Genomic DNA, 15,401 nt, shown 5'->3' with positions numbered 1-15,401 from the left:
AAAAAAAAAGGATGCCATACGGAATGTCATCCGTTTTTTGGGCGGATCTGCAATTTGCGAACCGCAAAACAGATACGGTCGTGTGCATGAGGCCTTAGGTTACATGCAAACGAAAGTTGTTTGTTTCCGTGTCCGTTCCGTTTTTTTTACGGATAGGATGCGGACCCATTCATTTCAATGGGTCCGCAAAAAACGCGGACAGCACACTGTGTGCTGTCCGCATCAGTATGTCCGTTCCGTTGCCCCGCAAAAAAAAAATAGTGCATGTCCTATTTTTTTCTAGTTTGTGGACAAGAAAAGGCATTATTACAATGGATCCGCAAAATTAAAACGGATCCGCAAAAAAAAAAAAGATGCCATACGAAATGTCATCCTTTTTTTTTGCGGATCCGCAATTTGCGGACCGCAAAACACATACGGTCGTGTGCATGTAGCCGTTTGAACGCGCTGTAAAACGCCCGACGCATAAACAAGTTCTTGAGCTTTTTTGGGGGCGTTTGTCGCGCGTTTTGGCCATAGACTCATCGGACAACACTGCAGTCAATCACACAAACGCGCGTAAAACGCGCGTTTACTATTGCAAAAAACGCGCATAAAAACGCGCGACAAATACGCGCGTAAAACGCGCGTCTCAGAAACGCTCAGGTGTGAACCCAGGGTAAAACAGAAGAATAGGACATGTTCAATTTTTTTGGCGTGGCTACATTCCGTTCTGGACATAAGGATGTGGATAGCACACGGTGTGCTGTCCGCATTTTTTTCGGACCCATTGAAATGATTGGGTCCGCATCATATCTGCAAAAAAAAACGGAACGGACATGGAAACAAACAACGTTCGTGTGCATGTTGCCTTAATCACTTCTCCCTACGAGAATCCCAGGACTCGAGAACCTAGAAACCAAGAAAGTAGCTAAAAATGAATGAATTCTCAGCTAAACTTTAATAACTTCATTTCTGAATTTTAATTGACACTGACCGCAGCAACAAAGGCGCGAGGAGAAACAGGAGACGTGAAACCTCGGCCTCCGCTGATACATTATAGATTAAGAGGAGATTTATTCTTTGGGGACAGTTATCCGGGTGTCAAACAATTAAGGAATTTTAGACCAGAAAATGATTGTGAGACAAAGAAACGAGATGAAATCTGTTCTCAGAGTCTCAATCAATAAAACATTAAAAAAACCTGTTCTGTGTCAGTCTACAGCGTGGCTCATGGATTTAAAAGGGCGCCCATCCCTTAAAGGGGAACCTCATAAAAAAAAAAGATCCACATTTTGAAAATTCTTTCTGTGATATGTCTCACTTTCTTTTTGTCACTTTAGTAATTTAAAGTCTTTACAAATTTCTAGGTGCCATAAAAGGAAATACCGGGAATCGGTAGCTCACCGCCCGCTGGCTGGTCCTGCTGTTGGCGCCATGCCAAAGCTGGGGGCAGCTGCTTTATAATCAGTCATTTCTCTGTTATAGAGGGGGCAGAGGTAGCATTCGCATCCGGGGCCCCTCTGCCACACCAGTATTATACATGGAATATGCAAGGCAACACATTGTTACTGGTGGATGCCCCAGTTTTCACGACAAATTTTTTCACGATCTAATTTTTTTAAATAATGCAAAAAAATCAGGCCAAGACCACTTACCTCTCCGTTCAAGAAGCAGTAAAACACCGATACAAAGAAACCCTGTAAGAAACGCAAGAAAACTGCTTTAGTCTGGTTGCTATGCAATATACAGAGGGAGCATTTTTTTCTCCCAAATCTTTTTGTTTGTATCTACCAACTGCAGTTTCTCGTAGAATTACTTACCTGAAAAGACTGAAGGAAGGAATTAAAATAAATGAACACTATCTGAGAGACGTTGTCTTCCCCGGGGTTCATGAAGAACAGCATGTATGTAATTCCCAGGAGAGGGAGTAAGACCAGAGTGGCCTTCACAGCTTTCCTGCAAGAGAAGAAGACGTCTTCAAAAATTGTCGCGTGCAGAGGTTTTTGTCCGGCCGCTTCTTGGCCGGGAAACAGCTGGATCTCCACCGGATGCCATTAAAGTCAATGGGGTCCGGCAGGCGGCACTATCTAGCAATGCCGGATGTGGAGGACTCTCTGCCACAGATGTGAACGTAGCCTTAGTAACTACTTCCCCCCCGCTTCCCGCCTGTGTAGTAACAATTCTGGATCATCTATTCTTATAACCATATGTTGTGCCATTCCTTTATTATTTCTGCTAGCAGTTTGCAATGAAGGTCCAGATGGGTGTTACCTGTTGGGGGCGGGGGGTGTCCCTGCATGGCCTGTCACTGGAGGTTTGAATCAGCTCACCTGGATTCAGCAGAAATACGGATCAGTGTATGAACCCAGGGCCAGCTCTACGGAAAAGTAATCCAAATAATATAGAAACCGTTCAGCGCTTGATAAAATTCACGTGTGTATTTCATGTAGGACACACAGAAAAGGTTAAAGTCACCAGGGCCGACGCGTTTCGAGTTGCGAATCGCTTTTAGTCATATATACATCGGTAACAGTATGTATACATACAGCAGCATGCCGGGAAAAGCTGGATACAGGAGATACCGAAAACCTGGACTGAATTACAGGAATCGTAAAGTAGGAAAAGAAATAAATCTGATAATAAGAAAAACGTAGCAAAAATTATATCAAATCAGTGTCCATGAAACCTCATTAATCCAAAATGCTTCTCTCCTGAGAATAGCTCTTCTCCAATCACCTCCTCTACTGGGTCACTTTACTTTTTCATTGCCACTGGCAGCACTGATTGGATGGTGTCAGACTGTGCAGGGACACCCCACCATATCTGGTAACACCCAGCTGGACCATTATTGCAAACTGCTGGCAATTCATTCAAAAACTTCTAGTAGGAATAATAGAAGAATCGCAGGCTCCAGAATTGTTATTACATGGGGAATGCTTTACTAAAACAGGCATATCGGGAGAGGGGACGTGTCCTCTTCAACAGGGAATTTCAGGCGAAGTGTTTTTGACTTTGTTGCAGGAGATCTGAAGCATACGTCTCTGTGGTTCCCAGAGGAGATTTCAGGCCTTGTGCGCTAGTTACTGCAGATTGTTTCTAGGTTTTCACAGGCAAGTTCAGGCTTAGAGCTCAGTTACTGCAAATTGATTGAGATGAAAGAAGGCCGAGGGCCGGGCCCACAGGTACAGAGGGCACACGATGCCACACAGACATCGGTTCTTTCCCAGCAGTTGAGTTTACTGAACAATGTAGTGAACAAGAAGCTGAGAATATATAAAACAGATTGGTAACAGAATAAACCGACAGTAAATGTACCACTGTCTAACAATAAACCAGAAAATGTGATGTTTTCCCCAAAGTCCATTGAGCAGCCCAGCTGCACTTGTATGTTCCTGGACGAGTTCCTCGTTGGGGTGCACCTTAAGTATTGCACAATACTATTTGTAATCCACAGGGAAATGATGTCTGTCTCTTGTAACTTTAATCCTTACTCCAGCTCACAGCATATAACACCCTATGAGCAGCCAGTGAGATAGGAAGGTGTCAGCGTATGAGTCCCTTAGGGCTATGCATTAGCTTGCAGCCCGTACACCGCAATGTAACTGTACTTGGAGCGTTATTGTATGTCCAAATGCCACTTCAACAGTGTGGTGCAATGTGATGCGGCAAAGCTGCACATACAGTTCCTTGAGCAGGTTCTTGGTGCTTTTTCTTATTTCCTGGTCCACTCCAGAACTCGATCCTACAGACACGACACTCCTGGGGTGGTCGCTGCAAACGTCCCCTTCGTGCTGTCGCCAGTCTCCACGGTGAGCCGGTCCATTCCCTTCCAGATTTGGCAGAGATGATCCCTTGTGGTTTCCAGCAGCACCAAGCACAGCCTCCGTCTGCTCACTTCCTGCTTCTAGAGGAACCTCCTCCTCTTACACAGGGAGAGTGTGATGCAATAAGTCATTTGCTAAGCGCAGTGTCCAACCTGCATATTCCGTTTTGCTATCACACTTGTAAGGGTCCAAAACAGCCCATAAATTAGCTATTTTCCAACTTTGCAAACTAAATAGGTTATTAGTATTCCTCTGACAGGCAGCTCAAATGTAGACTTTTATCATCTTATCCTTTGCTGCTATCTCCTGACCAAAGTGAGATATTGCAGTAATTATACACCTTACAACATAGCAGAGTGATACATTTAAGGTCCCTTGCCCCACATCCTTACAGATCCCACGTCATTGAAACTGCAGCAAGTCATATGACAAATCACCTCCTAGTATTACATAAAACAATGATTTCATTAAAGGGGGTTTATACTCAGTATAGGTCATCAATGTGAGATCGGTGGACCGACTCACGGCATGCCTGCTGATCAGCTACTTCGGGCAGTGGATGGAAGGTTACGTCCACTGTACAGTTTCTGGCACCGGTGTTCACATGAATGGGAGCTGAGCTGCAGTACCCTGGACCAGTCTCTAGTCTACACAGTGTACTTCTGCCTCCGGCTCTGTCCTCTGCTCAAATCAGCTGATTGGTGGGGGCGCCGGGTGTTGGACCCCCACGATTTCATATTGATGACCTATCCAGTGGTCATGGCTGTATATACACTGACAAGCAAAAGTGTAACAATGTTTAGAACTTTTGACTTTCAGGCTCCATATCTCACCAAACGTGAGACTCCCATCATTTTATAGACAATCATCTTGGCTATCTCATACATAAATTGCACTTGCAGCTATTTAGCATATGATTAGTTCTGCAGATTCTCATGTTTTGCTCCTAAAATTCTACATTTAAATTTGTATTATTTTGTTAGCATTTTGTAAATCCACCTTTGGCTTTTAGCACTGCCTGAATCCTTCTGGGCATGCTCTTGATCAGATTCAAGCATGTCCTGACCGAAATCTGTTCCCAGATCTCTTCTACACATTCCCAATGTTGGTGCATACTGGTCGACTCACTCGGGTACGAATACAGCTATTTCCTCAACTTCACCCACAAGTGTTCGATTGGGTTCTGGGGACTGTGGGGCCAATCCAGCACCTCTACTTCATTGTCCCATTTCTTCGCCAATCTCGACGTAAGCTTTGGGTGGTTGTCCTGCTGGAACACTATGTCCTCTTTTTCATACCCACAGTACTCCACTGTATGAATTAACTCTTCATGTAGGATACTCACATAGAGCTCAGCATTGAGACCACCATCAATCCTGGTCAAGTACAAGTATCTAACACCTTTGGCTGGGAAACAACCCAATATCATGATCAGGCTTCCTCCAGTTACCTTGACAGTTCCTTCAATTTCTCAATCCATTAGCCCCCTTTTTCCTTGTTTCTTCAAGACCCATTGGCACCCATCAGAGTCCAGGCTATTGACTTTGGTCTCATCGCTCCAGATCACCTGTTTCCAATCTTCTTCTGTCCACTGTTCGCACTTTTTTGTAAACTCGAGACAACGTTTCTATTGACAATATTGAAGCTGAGGCTTCTGCACCTTTTTTCAGGCCACCATTCCAGACTTGTGTAATGTGTATCACACGGTGCTTGTATGGACGTCTGTGATCTCACTATTACGAAGCATACAAGCCGCCTCCACTGCCGTGTCTGTCGCACCAGAACTGATAGACCTTGTGATGAGCCAACGTGTTGACTCCGATATTTTGCCCGGATGTCCACCTCTTGGCTTTGTCATGGACAGACTTAATTTTGTATTCTTCCAGCTGTCTTGGCGCTCACATGATGCAGTTTAGCTATTTTCTTGGCTGAGATACCGCTATTGATGAACTGGATGATGCTGTTTCTCTTTTCTTGGGAAACCTTCCTCACGGCTGCTCCTGGTTATGAACCAGTGACCTTTCACTTGGGAATTAGTGATGAGCGGCAGGGGTCATATTCGAATTCGCGATATTTCGCGAATATTTTGTAGAATATTTGTCAAATATTCGCAAATTTGAATATTCGTTATATTCTACGATTTTTTTTACTCAAAAAAATCGGCAAGGTAATGATTGTGTAATATGCAAATTTTCGGAATTTGAATTTTCGTAATTCGATTTTTTTTATTGCCAATTTTTCAATTTACAACTATTAGACAAAGAAGATTATAGCACTATATTAGCTAAATTGCTCTATATTCGATATTTTTTTTGAATATTCGCCATATTGCTATAACTCAGTTTTTTTGAATATTCGTAATATTCTAAAACAAGAATATATAGCAATATAGTGAATATTCGAAAAAAAAAACGAATATAGAGCAAAATTTGCAAACAACACTACTCCTAAAGTCAAGTATATTGCAGCCTTCTTATTGGCCCACAAGCAAGAAGCAGGGAGGGATCATGTGTACTGATAAAAAAAAATTAAATATTCAAAATTACGAATATTCGTGATCAACACTAATCATGTGTACTTATTAAAAAAAGAAAAATCGAAAAAAAAGATCGAATATTCGAAATTACGAATATATATAACTATATTCAAAATATTTGCGAATTTTCCTACATTCACGATAAAAATTCGAAATTCTAATATTCGTGATCAACACTATTGGGAATCACCCTAATAACACATTGAGCTATTACGGAATGTGAGGACAAGTTGTAATCTGTAGCAAAACAATAACAATGCAGTTACAGGACATGAATCTGCAGAACTAATCATATACTAAATAGCTGCAAGTCCAATTAATGTATGAGATAGCCAAGATGATTGTCTATAAAATGATGTCTCACGTTCTAAGCTGTAGTGGATGGTGAGATATGGAGCCTGAATGTCAAAAGTTCAAAACATTGTTACCCTTTTGCTCGTCAATGTATTTGACATTCTTACATGAAGATCCCCTAGGCAAAACTGATACACTAAGTAGGTTCCGAGGGGGCGGTACATAATCTTGGGGGGGCGGTACATAATCTTAGGGGGTGGTACATGACAGATTTCTTCTATGGCGTTCTTGAATCCCTCCTGCCCCTCAGGTCCTGCATCTGTTTGATAGGGACCTTTAGTACCGCGTCCTGCGTTTTTCTCATGAGGAGCTTACAATATTCACACCGTCGGCCATATATTGCCGCAGTCAATAAATAGCTGATAAATAAATGCTAATTCCATCCACATCCGATTAGCAAGAGGTCGAAGCTACAATGTCATCTTGATAAAATGGACCACCAGATGGAACAACGTGTCATTTCCCTGCAGCAGTAATGCACATAAGGAGTATAGCGGATGCAGAGACTGGTGGCGGGTCAGTATCTGGTCATATTCCGCCTCATATGTATCCCTTGACTTTCACAGCCCGACCCCACCCCCGAATCCTTACCTATACTGTATGGTCTCTGATGTCGTTGAAGCTCTTAATTTCGTCATTAGTATCCGCACAATGTTGAATAAAAATACAAAGTTGATCTAAAAATAATAAACAGATATGTTAAACTACCACTCCCAGCATCCAGCATGTCAAGAGCAGAGAACAGACTGGGATCCTAACAAGTATTTCACCTCCCCCTCTGTTGTGGCCCTCAACTTCCACCAAGGTTTACCACTTGGGATCTTCTGCAGTTTTGAGACCCTCTAGAAGGTTGGTCTGTTGGATACTCTGTAGCTTCATTGGGTAGGGGCCAATGGCTGGTCGTCAAGTAGGGGACACATATGTTCAGTGGTGACATGATTGGGTAGACGGCCAGATGGCAGGGTGTGCGGTCACTGGGTGTGTCCATATTACGTCTGAACGGAAAACATGCTGGCGAGTATTCCAAAAATATCTATGGGTGGCCAAAAGAGTGCCCCATTGGAATAGGCTGGGTGGATATGCATAGGTTTTTCTTTGTACTGTATGGAATAGTGTAGTAGACTATGCTGTTTCAGTGAAAACAATATACTGTGCGGTATTTGATTTGTACAGTAGGTTCCTATTGTTGTCGTAGCCTTCTATAAGTGGTATACATCAATATATACTCCTCCGATGAAAGACTATGACATGGCACGAGCAGAGCCTAAACTGGCTCTACTGTATAGGCACTGTGTGTGGCGGTATTATTTATGCAGGCATAATGGCTTATAATTCCGATATTTAGCTTAATTTTCTTTATATCTGATACAAAATCTTTACCGCAACCCCCCCCCAAAGAGTCGTGTCCCATTTGTGGTCCTCGAATATGGCACAGGGGTCTTTGGTGCCCATTCAGTCAGGCAGGGCACCAGTGCGTGTTAAAAACCTCTGCACTCCCTAAAGCTGCACCGGATATGTAATGTATAGGACAAACCTCCTAATTCTACAAATCACTCTAAATTGTTTTTGCAAATACAATTTTATAGTTTTTATGTTTTTTGTTTATGACTTTAAATTAGTAAATAAAAAGAAATAAAATAATTAATTTCCTTCTCTCATAAAATGTTAAAGTCTTGAAAACCGTGCTCATAAATCAAAGTCTGATTTATACCAATTCATTCTGTTTAATTTCTCGGAGATGGCCAAAACCAGAATGTCATATTCTCAGAACGTATTTTACGGAAAATGAAGTTCCGATAATATATTCTTCACTGTTGTCCCTGATTGAAGAGTCCCACACGGCGTCTCAGAAGTGGCTCACCAGCAAGGACACGCTCGTCTCGTCATATAATTTAATGGAGGAAAAATAAGCTCCATTAATAAAAACGACTGGAAGAAACATTCTCCTTATTTACTGACAGAGGTTTGGTCCTTTGGGATTTATTTCTCTTATGGAAAACACAAGGTCGTTGAGTTCTCGGCAATGAACAGAATAAATTGCGCCTTCAATTTTTTTTTTAAGTCACCTGTCAGCAGAATCAATCCTAATAAACCAGGCATATTGTCTGGTAGGGATGATCCCGCTGTGAAAAATGATATTTGTCTTGTAAAAATCGGTTGTGGCGTTCCTGAGAAAAAAGACTTTCATTTGTTCATGCAAATAACGGCTTCAGTGCAAAAGGGGCGGGGCCTACTCCCGCAGTGCCCCTCAGTGCTGGCCACGCCCTTTGAGTACTGAAGCTCTCATTTGCCTAAAGAAAAAAAAGTATTTTTTTCTCATGAATGCCACAACCCATTTTGACAAGACAGGTATCATTTTAATCAGCAGAATCAACCCTACTAGGCAGTATGCTTGGTTAATAGGGTCGATCCTGCTGACAAGTGCTCTTTTAAGAGCTTCTTTAAATCACTGATGGATCTTTTGGCTGGTAGGGCATATCATACAAAAACGAGCCTATGGAAAATGGGGCTTCGATAGATGAGGAGCAACGTCACGTCACATCGATTAAAGTTATATTTTTTTTTGGTGTTTTTAATAATTTCCTGTCCCCATTGTAATTATTAAAATGATAGATCCTGTATTAGTATCTAAATCTGACTATAATTATCTCTGCACCTGCTTTTATTTTATCATCCTGTTTTAATGTATGTAAAGTTTATCGTATTTATTGCTCTGCGTTACCTTCATATATTTCTGGATTACAAATTCTGACAGACAATTGGGCTGAAGAATGACATATATATATGAAAATAGCACATGTCTGATAAACTTGGTGCGGCTTTAATATGTTATACGAAGGCACAATTTTTCACCTATTTTATTGTTTTTTGTTTCCCCAATTTCATGGCACAAATCAAGCAGATTGCGAAAGTTGTCCTGCACCACCTCTAATAGTAAATGTATTTTAGTATGTGATTGGAAATTATTCCCTGGACATTGGATATGTTACAGACTACGGGTGCACATCCGCAGCATCTGTCTCTGCATATCTGTATGAAGGTCTCCTGACTGAGCCCTGACAGAAGAAGACGGAGGAGAGAATAACATGACAAGTCTGATCCTTGTTCACATGACATAAGTGAAAGATCTAAAAAACAATACTTACAAGGAGGACGAGGATGACAGGTCCTTGGTAGATATAATCAATGTATTTTCCGGGCCCTTTTCCAATCCAGCATCTAAAGAAATTTTGTTACAAATACCGTTCATTATACTGCCCTCTATATACAAGAATACAACTACTATAATACTGCCTCCTATGTACAAGAATATAACTACTATAATACTGCCCTCTATATACAAGAATACAACTACTATAATACTGCCTCCTATGTACAAGAATATAACTACTATAATACTGCTCCTATGTACAAGAATATAACTACTATAATACTGCTCCTATGTACAAGAATATAACTACTATAATACTGCTCCTATGTACAAGAATATAACTACTATAATACTGCTCCTATGTACAAGAATATAACTACTATAATACTGCTCCTATGTACAAGAATATAACTACTGTAATACTGCTCCTATGTACAGGAATATAACTACTATAATACTACCTCCTATGTACAAGAATATAACTACTATAAAACTGCTCCTATGTACAAGAATATAACTACTATAATACTGCTCCTATGTACAAGAATATAACTACTATAATACTGCCTCCTTGCTGAGAGGTTGTGTGTCAGGAGCTCTCCTGAGGCTTTGGATGTCTGGAGAAAGTCCAGGGAGTGGCCACCCCCGGGGGGGAAGCTCCCCAAGCAAGGCCCAGGCTTCTAGGCCAAATCTGGGAAGCACCCAGACAACTCCGTCAGGGGATGTAAATCCCAAAGTTTCTATGGACAGAAAGTATGTCAGCAGTACCAGTTCCAGCGTAAGAGAAGAAGAAGGAAAAAGTAAGTGTCCGGTGAAACCACCTGCCAGTGTGAATGAAGGGTCACCTGTGTGCAAGACCAAAGTGTTGGAAAGTCCAGAAGTAAGAACCGTGCAGAGTGTGCAGGAGCTGAGACAATCTCCATTGCCGGCCTCAGGTGGACAATCCACCTCCACCCTGGGGAGGCAGAGGAGGACATCTCTGGAAAAGCAAACCATCCAGGAGAATCTGCAGCAGCGTGTGGTGATAGGTTCTGAGCGCAGAAAGTCTGGGGGCATGCAAGCTGTGAAGGAGACCAAAGGCAGTAATGGAGGAAGACCTCAAGGTGCTACCAATACCGTCTCTGCTACACAGCCGGGATCCAGTCGCCCACCAGGAGATTGTGACCCAAGAGCAGTGACAGCAGCCGCAAAACTCCAGGGACTGCGAGGCTCTGCACCAAAAATGCAGATTCTTGTTCCAGGACAGACAGAAACCTGTACTGCAAACAAACAGCCTGCAAAACTCCCCAGCAGCAATCAGAGGCCTCCAGAGCAGCCACCTGAGCTCCACCTGGCTGAGCAGATCCCAGCACTGGTGAGGAGAATGGAGACGCTGAAGAAACATAAGCTGTACCTGCAGAAACAGATAAACTGCACATACAAACTAAAGGCTGCAAACCCAGAGAAGCAGGCCTTACTGGACAAGAAGCTGGACTCACTGGCCAAGGAACTCGCTGACAATGCGCAGGAGATCGACTCTGTCTTGGAGAAAATGGGACCAGTGGGAGAGACATACTGGAACCAGCAGAAGTTTGAGAAGGACAAAAACTCAGGGACCAAATCAACATCTAGGTCTGAAACCCTGCAGTCCCACGTAAGACCCATATTACAGCCGGCAACTCTTCCCTTTGAGGAGAGAGAGTTGTACAAGAAAAGTACATCTAAGAAACAAGAGCCAAGTCCTGCATCAGCCCCCGGTGAGGTACTACAAGTCCCAGCAGTAAGTACTGCACAAAATGAAAACTGTGGACTCTTACCTGATGACAGCAATGAAGTGGCAGTGCAGACACCACAAGTCCCAGGAGGCAGTGCACTGCAGGAGGACTGTGGACTGACACCTACAGGTAACACTGTAGCAGCACCTCAGGGTGTGTCTGAGCAGGACGCTCAGGTCTGTGGGGTGCAAGGGGTTAATACTGAGGACTGTAATGCTGCTGAGATGTTTGATGTCTCTGTGGATGATAATGTCCCAGCTGAGGAGTCCTCTATGGCTGCTGAGATGTCTGATGTCGCTGATATTTCTGTGTGTGATAATGTCCCAGTGGAGGAGTCCTCTATGGCTGCCATGTCTGATGTTGCTGATGTCTCTGTGGGTGATAATGTTCCAGCGGAGGAGTCATCTATGGCTGCTGGGAACATAGAGAACCCTGGTATTGATGGTGAGGAGGAGGCAGTGCAGTCTCAGGCTGAGGAGTTCCCCCCTTTAGTTACACCACAGGCAGCAGAGTCCCACAGTACGGGCGGTCAGCAGCCTACACGTCACCCCCCGCAGGATACTGGTACTGGTCAGGCATCTGGGAATGCTTGGAGTCGGGGTTCCCCATCATTTCCCTCTAACGCCAGATACACAGGCCAGGCCTTCAAGAGAAGGAACGTTGTCAGGTTTAGACATAAAGGGGCAAAAGAAGATCTCCCTGACAGAAGGTGTGTGGTCAGAGACATGTTGTGCACTCAGATGGGCTTCCTGCCAGCCAACATCCTGGCAGTAATAAACCTCCCAGACAGACAGGGCTATGATATTAGCTTCAAGCTCATGTCTGATCTGGACCGGTTCTGGGTTCTCTACACCCGGGTCAGAGATACTGAGGGGTGGAACAAGTTCAGCTTCATTCCCATCTCTAAGCCTGACACTGTAAATGTCACCATCATTTTCTGGAACGAGTCTGTCCCCCCTCAGGATATTATTATCTGGCTCAGAAGGCATTGCGACCTCAAGTCAAACCTGACCAAGACCAGGGATGAGGATGGAATCTGGACTGGGGGATGGAGGGTCCTGGTTACATTACACCAGCACCAGAACATCACCCATCACCTTCCCAATTCCTTCTTCATTGGCCGGGAGAAAGGGGTTTGTTTCTATGCTGGTCAGCCCAGGCTATGCTTCAAGTGTGGGAAATCAGGTCACGTGGCGAGTGTCTGCACCATGATGAAGTGCAGCCTGTGCGGGGACATCGGCCATGTGAGCGCCACCTGCCAGAACATAAGGTGTAACCTGTGCGGTAACATCGGTCACCCCCATAGAGACTGTCCTGAAGCGTGGCATAACATCTGTAGAAATCTCCCTGATGAGGACTTGGTGGAAGGGGCAGATGTCCCAGATGAGGAGCAGGAGGAGGAGGCGCTATTGTCAGGGTCATTATACACAGTGCCAGAGACCCCACACATGAGTAGTACTGTGCCGGACCACCCGCAGGCAGGTAACACTGAGGGGGACATGGAGGTTGTGGAGCAGCCTGTAGAGCATCCAGTGTCTGTCTCCTCCCCTGCCCCAGCACCCACCACTGGGGAAAATAAAATCCTTAAACGGAAAAAAGATAAGTCCAGCCGCAGGCCTGAGGGTGAATGGACCACCGTCCAAAAACCCACTAAAATGAGAGTGGACAGGCAGGCTGATGGAACTGTGACAACCAACAGATACGGTGTGCTCTCCGAGTCAGATGGAGAGGCAGAAATAGAGAGAGAGCTGAAGCGTATGATGGCGGAATGTGATGACGACCCAGGAGGGGATCCTCCCACAAAAAGGAGACCTCTTCATGCCGAGTCACAGGCTGTATGGGATATGGAAACTGGTAGTCAGCAAGAAAACTCTGACCCTGATTTATGATGATGGGGGTTATCGTTCTTCTTCTTCTTCTCCTGATGGCAGACTTCCATCTTAGAGTGGTCACCAGCAATGTGAATAGTATTAGAGCTAGAAAGACCAGACATGCCGTCTACGAACACCTGAGATACCTCAAGGCCGATGTGTTCTTCTTGCAAGAGACACGCTTAAACACCTCAGGTCTCATAAGAGAGGCAGAGCGAGAGTGGCAGTCTGGTCCATCCTTTTGGTCGATGTCTGTGGAGCCTTATGCCGGGGTCTCTATCTTAACACCCATGATGTAATTGTACATAGACTAACGGAGATCTCGATGGGAAGGTGCCTTCTGCTAGAGATTACCATCCGAGGTAGAAGACTCCGGCTCATTAACGTCTATGGGCCACAGACAGTGAGCGAAAGGACTCAGCTTTTTAATGATGTTAAGCCATACTTATTCACATCTATTCCTATTATCATGGCTGGAGACTTTAATGCCACCACTACAACCAGTGACAGGCCTAGTGGTAGACCCCTTACTAGGGACTGTAAGGTCCTAAACAACATTATTCTGCATGCCGGCCTGTCTGATGTTTTTGTACAGGGTGGTAGGCGTCCAAAGTTCACTTACACCTGTGCAGGACGCAGTAGTAGGATAGATCTGGCTCTGGTGAGTCCTACTGAAGCCATCAGTGAAAGAAGGGAAAAGACAGTCCCTTATTCTGACCATTTGGCCTTGTACTTTTGTTTGGGCGCCACTAAGCATCCAGATCTTGGTAGAGGGCTATGGAAACTGAACGCTAGTCTTTTAGATGATAGCTCTGTCCAGGAATACATTTACTCTTTCTTTCAGAACCAACTTGACAGAGTGGATTTCTATGAGAACATGGCTGACTGGTGGGAGGATGTCAAGGAGGAGATCAGGTCCCTCTTACAGAGACTGTCAGTTAAGAAGGGGAAGAGTAAGTATGGCCAGTATCTGAGACTGCGCAAAGAATTGGAGTCACTCTATTCGATGGGTGGGGATGACCAACAAAGGATTGACCGGCTGAAATCTGAGATAAAGCAGTATCAGTACAGCAGGTACACCTCCCTGGTAGCTGAACGGGATTATGGGTCCTTAGGGGCTCCTGATCCCTTTGAGAACTGCCGGGAGCGCGTAGCTAAAAAATTGATCACAGGTCTCACTGACTCCCAGGGTGTTTTACAAGAATCTCGGGAGGGTATCCTGGGGGTGGTGAGATGCTACTATGCTGACTTGTTTCAGAGGAAGGCTTTGGATAAGGAAAAAGTAACCCAATTTTTGGAGGCAACTCCAGGGCCTGATACTAGAGATTTGGACTTTTCTCCTTTAACAGCAGAAATAACGGTGGAGGAGGTTAAAGTGGCCATTGATAAATTACATCTGAAGAAGGCACCAGGTCCAGACGGTATTACTGCAGAATTTTATAAGAAGTTCAGAGACCACTTAGCTCCAATCCTCGTGGATGTGTACAAAAATTGTCTAGAAAATCACCTGATGCCTCCGTCCATGAGGGTGTCCTCGTTAATTCTGCTGTCTAAAGGGAAAGAGCCTAGTGACATCAAGAACTGGAGGCCAATTGCCCTCTTGAATGTCGACAGGAAGATTTTGGCAAAAATTCTGTTCTCTAGGTTAGTTTGTTTGTCCCGGGCACTGTTGGCAGGCTGTCAGTTCGGCACAGTAAAAGGGCGGAACATCTCTGGAGCAGTCATCTCGATAAGGGAGATGTTTGAGAGATGTAAAGCTCTGAGGTGTGGGAGATATGTTGTAGGTCTGGACCAGGCTAAAGCCTTTGACAGAGTAGACCACGAGTATCTATGGGCCACTTTATCAAAGTACGGCATTCCGGGACAATTTGTAGATTGGCTGAGAACTTTGTACAGAGAGGCTGAGAGCTTTCCTCTAATCAATGGTTG

The 15,401-nt window shown here is 44.2% G+C and overlaps 1 protein-coding gene across 1 annotated transcript in view; it reads right to left on the bottom strand.

Moving 5' to 3' along the window:
• LOC122938241 (corticotropin-releasing factor receptor 2-like) overlaps positions 1–15,401 on the bottom strand; it is a 59,801-nt gene that overhangs the window by 15,444 nt on the left and 28,956 nt on the right. Inside the window, exons 5-8 of the mRNA XM_044293616.1 lie at positions 9,843–9,915; positions 7,288–7,373; positions 1,803–1,938; positions 1,638–1,679 (exon numbers count right to left, since the gene is read on the bottom strand). Coding sequence (XP_044149551.1) covers positions 1,638–1,679; positions 1,803–1,938; positions 7,288–7,373; positions 9,843–9,915 — 337 coding nt within the window. The remainder of the gene's footprint in view (positions 1–1,637; positions 1,680–1,802; positions 1,939–7,287; positions 7,374–9,842; positions 9,916–15,401) is intronic.

Source organism: Bufo gargarizans, chromosome 5, assembly GCF_014858855.1.
Source record: "Bufo gargarizans isolate SCDJY-AF-19 chromosome 5, ASM1485885v1, whole genome shotgun sequence".
In the NCBI taxonomy this organism is placed as follows: Eukaryota; Metazoa; Chordata; class Amphibia; order Anura; family Bufonidae; genus Bufo; species Bufo gargarizans.
This window is presented reverse-complemented; position numbering and strand designations above follow the sequence as displayed.